This window comes from Musca autumnalis, unplaced genomic scaffold (genome assembly GCF_047663935.1).
Source record: "Musca autumnalis isolate F117 unplaced genomic scaffold, ASM4766393v1 scaffold_4, whole genome shotgun sequence".
NCBI classification, from domain to species: Eukaryota; Metazoa; Arthropoda; class Insecta; order Diptera; family Muscidae; genus Musca; species Musca autumnalis.
The window spans coordinates 144637267-144642431 of NW_027411977.1; the positions used below are offsets into that span (position 1 = coordinate 144637267).

Here is a 5165-nt window from a genome sequence, read left to right on the forward strand (position 1 = left end):
TGTCTAGAGACGTGACAAACTTTGTGAGGAGTTGCAAATTCTGTCTAGAATTTAAGGCAAGTCAGGCGGCTCCTGCAGGTGAAATGCTGGTTAGTGTACCGGAGGAACCATGGGCATCGGTGTGTGCCGACTTCGTTGGACCGTTGCCCAGAACGAAACATGGGAACACAGTGCTCCTGGTTTTTTTGATAGGTTCTCGAAGTGGACGGAATTGGTGCCCTTGAGAAAGGCTACGGCGGAAGGAGTGGTGAGATCATTCAGGGAGCGGATATTATGCCGTTTCGGAACGTCAAAGGTGTTTATCACGGATAATGGCAGTCAGTTCACTAGTCATATTTTAAAGAAGTTTCTGCAGAGTATCGGAGTGCGCCATCAGTTTACAGCCCCATATACCCCGCAAGAAAACCCAACAATCAAAACAATGAAGGCCCAGCTAGCACATAAGCAGCACAATCGATGGGACGAGTGGATCCCTGAGATGACTCTCGCATTGAATACCAACATCTCAGACACAAAATGTTACAGTCCAGCGTACCTGGTTCAAGGTCGAGAGCCTCGGCTACCAACTGCATTGTTTGACGAAGTGGCTCTGGGGACTGGCACGAAACAAAGCGATCCCGTCTCGAAAGCAAATGAGCTGCAGGAGATCTTTGAAATTGTACGTCACCGCCTGGCCAGAGCAGGTGAGGACCAGCGCCGATATTACAACTTGCGGAGACGGCCCTGGAAACCGCGTGTTGGTGACAGGGTGCTCGTCAAGCAACACCCCTTGTCCAAGGCGGTGGACAACTTTGCCGCAAAGTTAGCTCCCAAGTATGGAGGACCATACGTAATCGTGGATTTCCCTTCAACTGTTATCGTTCGCGCGAAGATTCTACAAACACTACACTTGAGCGAACTAAAACCCTACCCCAATCCCGAAGACCCTAATCCTTCCACCTTCCATAGACAGGCCTATGAATAATAATTTCTTTTACCGATAGGTTGGCGAAGAGACGAGACAGGAGGATGAAGAACAAGCCACCAACGAAAGCTCATCTGAAAGAGCGTTGGCGTCAGTTAGAAATCAGTGGGCTACGGGTGAGGTTGCAACGAATTACGTCCCCACCACGACGCAAGGAGGCCGGCACAGTGGAAGCAAATCTGACCCCATGCTATGTAGTTGTGCAGCGGTTGACCGAGTTTGAGATCACCGAGTATCTGAGTGGAAGCACAAGCCACAAGGAACCCTACTGCCCAATAACGTCGCCGGTCTCCTCGGTGATAGAAATTTCCAGCGATGAGGAACTCCCTTCCACCCCTCCCACGCCATCCCCGAATTTATCCGCACCAGAGCCGGAAGTCGGACGCAAAATGTCCCTAGCGGTCCCAGCATCGCCGATTCTAACCGCAAGGGAGGAGTTATGGTCCCAACCGCTCTCTACCCCACCAAGGGACCATAACAACGAGTGGCCACCACGCACCACCTACTCGCCAATTAGCACCGAATCGGAGCTTGAGCGGTCATTGTTGGGATTGGGACAAAGATCCTCCACGTCCGCGATATCCATCTATACCTCATCTCCATCCGCCGAATCGAGTTCTTCAACGGCGCCAAGGGGGCCGAGTCAGCAGGACCATACAACCTACGACGACGTGTTCGTCCCCATAGAGCCACCAAACTTCGAATGTAGATCCCACTTGACACCAACAACAGTCAGCCAGTTGAAGCCATTGGTGGAAAAGGCTCTAGCGGTTCATCGTCCACACATCCGCTATAAGACGGTGGTATTTCTTCCGGATGGGCAAGCCTTCAGAATCTATGTCAATCGCAGAGGAGAAGCAATTGTAATTCCCCGAGAGAGGAGAGCAGTGTGAGGGGGAAAGTCGTAAAACTCGTTTTCCCCACACAAACCTAGAAATTTATGACAAAAGGCGAGAAAGGCTGTTTAAGTTGTTTTTTTTTTTTTTTTTGTTATTTTGAGTTAGTCTGTTTTGCCTATGAACGAAGGGTTGTGTGTTTTTGTTCCCAATAATAAATGTAGAAATTACTTGTAATGGTTTTGTTGCATAGCGGGGGTACCGTTGGGATCAAAATACTTTCATAGGGAATAAACAGAAGTAAACAAGGCACCGTTGCGGCGATGACGTTGGTCGGAGAGAGTCAGTGCAGCGGCAGCGAATTGAGTAGCTGAGAGGGTGGTCGACAGAGAGAAGCGGCCAATTCGCCGCGACAACAGGGGCTTAAAGAAGACTTGCGCACGGGAAAGGAGTCAGTCGATGTCGAGTGCTGATCGAGTGCGGATCGGGAAAATTGTAGTAACCGAGAGTGATACGCGGTCGTACGTTTGGTGGCAGCGCGAAATAGGACTAGTGGGTTTTTTGGTTGTTCCTGTGCGATTATAAACGTGAGAACTAAGAATTATATAATTTTATATTGTGCTCCCTATACCCCTCCCAAGTGTAACCCCACAATTAGTGTGAACAGAGAACTCATACAAGGAGATTCGTGTGTTCGAAGATTTGCGGCGTATGTTTCCAATTGAGATTTGTTTTTTTTTAACCAATATCACTACTCGCCTCGAACTCTAGGGAGAGCCGAACGGTCTCCTATAGAATCAATAGTGCACAACTTTAGGAAGGGGCGAACGATCTCCTACATTATTACTCGTGTTTATCTTCATGGAGGGCCGCACGGTCTCCACCATTATCATCTGTATTGAACTTTAGGGAGGGCCGAACGGTCTCCTATAGAATCAATAGTGTAAAACTTCAGGGAGGGCCGAACGGTCTCCTACATTATTACTCGTGTTTAACTTCATGGAGGACCCCACGGTTTCCACCATTATCATCTGTATTGAACTTTAGGGAGGGCCGAACGGTCTCCTATAGAATCAATAGTGTAAAACTCCAGGGAGGGCCGAACGGTCTCCTACATTATTACTCGTGTTTAACTTTATGGAGGGCCGAACGGTCTCCAATATCCCTACTCGCGTCGAACTCTAGGGAGGGCCGAACGGTCTCCTATAGAATCAATAGTGTAAAACTCCAGGGAGGGCCGAACGGTCTCCTACATTATTACTCGTGTTTAACTTTATGGAGGGTGGTACGGTCTCCAATATCACTACTCGCGTCGAACTCTAGGGAGGGCCGAACGGTCTCCTATAGAATCAATAGTGTAAAACCCCAGGGAGAGCCGAACGGTCTCCTACATTATTACTCGTGTTTAACGTTATGGAGGGCCGAACGGTCTCCAATATCACTACTTGCGTCGAACTCTAGGGAGGGCCGAACGGTCTCCTATAGAATCAATAGTGTAAAACTCCAGGAAGAGCCAAACGGTCTCCTACATTATTACTCGTGTTTAACTTTACGGAGGGCCGAACGGTCTCCAATATCACTACTCGCGTCGAACTCTAGGGAGGGCCGAACGGTCTCCTATAGAATCAATAGTGTTAAACTCCAGGGAGGGCCGAACGGTCTCCTACATTATTACTCGTGTTTAACTTTATGGAGGGTCGAACGGTCTCCAATATCACTACTCGCGTCGAACTCTAGGGAGGGCCGAACGGTCTCCAATATCACTACTCGCGTCGAACTCTAGGGAGGGCCGAACGGTCTCCTATAGAATCAATAGTGTAAAACTCCAGGGAGGGCCGAACGGTCTCCTAAATTATTACTCGTGTTTAACTTTATGGAGAGCCGAACGGTCTCCAATATCACTACTCGCGTCGAACTCTAGGGAGGGCCGAACGGTCTCAAATAATATCACGTGTGTTGAACTTCAAGGAGTGCCGAACCGTCTCACAATACTATTACTAGCGTCGGACTTTAGGAAGGGCCGAACGGTCTCCGCTATTGCTAATTGCGTATTATATCAATAGTGTAAACCCCAGGGAGGGCTGAACGGTCTCCAACTATATTGCTTGTGTGAACTTCAGGGAGGGCCGAACGGTCTCCCATCCTATTGCTTGTACTGAACATCAAGGAGGGCCGAACGGTCTCCAACATTATCATCTGTATTGAACTTCGGGAAGGGCTGAACCGTCCCCTATACTATTGGTTGTGTTGAACTTCAAGGAGGGCCGAACGGTATCCAATATTCCTAGCTGTATTGACGCTTAACCAGCGTATTCGGGTGCCGACATATCTGAAGGGACCGAAAGTTGTGTCTGAGCGGTTGCCGTGAAAGGACCTGACCATCCAGCGGAAGGTGATCGAGGCTACCGGGGGTGTTCACGACGAAGCCGATTGTGGTAAAACTAGGTTTAAGGTTATAGATTATTGGAATTTAATATATTGGTAATAAAGATTGAACTTGTGAATTTGAATTAAAAAAACGAAACGTCTTTTCCCTCTCGGTCACTGCAAATATAAATTTCTGTGACGAACTCCGCCCCCTGAGTATATCCACGCTATAGGCGGAAAATGGGGAGTGCAAAACAAAAGCAACAACGGGATAGTATTAAGAATTGCAGTCTTATCGGTTTCAATTAGCTGTATTTTTGATTTAAATTTGTTGTTTTGGGGCATATTAATGTAATTTTTGGAAAAATTTGCATTTGTTATCCTTACACGGTTGCCATCTCCAACCACTTTTCCGATGGTCTGGGGAAAACATCATAATACCCTCAAATCAAAAATTGTCCCTTGTATAAAAATTTAAATTGTAAAATATTCATTCGGAAAATGGTTTAGTATCAACCGTTCTTATGTTTGCCAAATAATAAAATAGTTAAGCAACCGAATATTGGTAAACACAAAACCCCTAGGGACCATTGTCACATGGTGGTTAAAAACGTTGGGGAATCTTTAAAAATAGTGCGAATAGGAACTCCACCCACTGTAAAAATCTCCCAATATTTTTCTACTCTTTTGTCAAAAATACCGTTATGTATATTTTTGTATGCCATCTTAAAGACAAATTTTAAGCCTACAAAATTGTTTTTTGAATTTTTAAAAAATCTCAACGTTTACATTTTTTATTTCAGGTTGCATCATTTTAAGTGACAGTCACTGTATGTTTGATTTCGATGAAATATGGAATGTGTGACTGAATTCGGTCTAAAAATAAATGTGCCAAATTACATCGAAATCGGTTTTTTTTTGTCCGATTTCGATGAAATGTGGAATGTGTAACCGAATTCGGTCTTAAAATAAATGTGCCAAATAACATCGATATCGGT

At 46.1% G+C, this 5165-nt stretch overlaps 1 protein-coding gene across 1 annotated transcript; it reads left to right on the forward strand.

Annotated features, from left to right (window-relative positions):
• Positions 1-421: 421 nt before the first annotated feature.
• Positions 422-964, forward strand: LOC141403104 (uncharacterized). The gene has a single exon (XM_073985266.1). The coding sequence runs from the start codon at positions 422-424 to the stop codon at positions 962-964; it is 543 nt and encodes a 180-aa protein (XP_073841367.1).
• Positions 965-5165: the final 4201 nt, after the last annotated feature.

Coding starts and splice junctions, on each gene's coding strand:
- LOC141403104 (XM_073985266.1), top strand. CDS start 422: ATGAAGGCCCAGCTAGCACATAAGCAGCACAATCGATGGGACGAGTGG.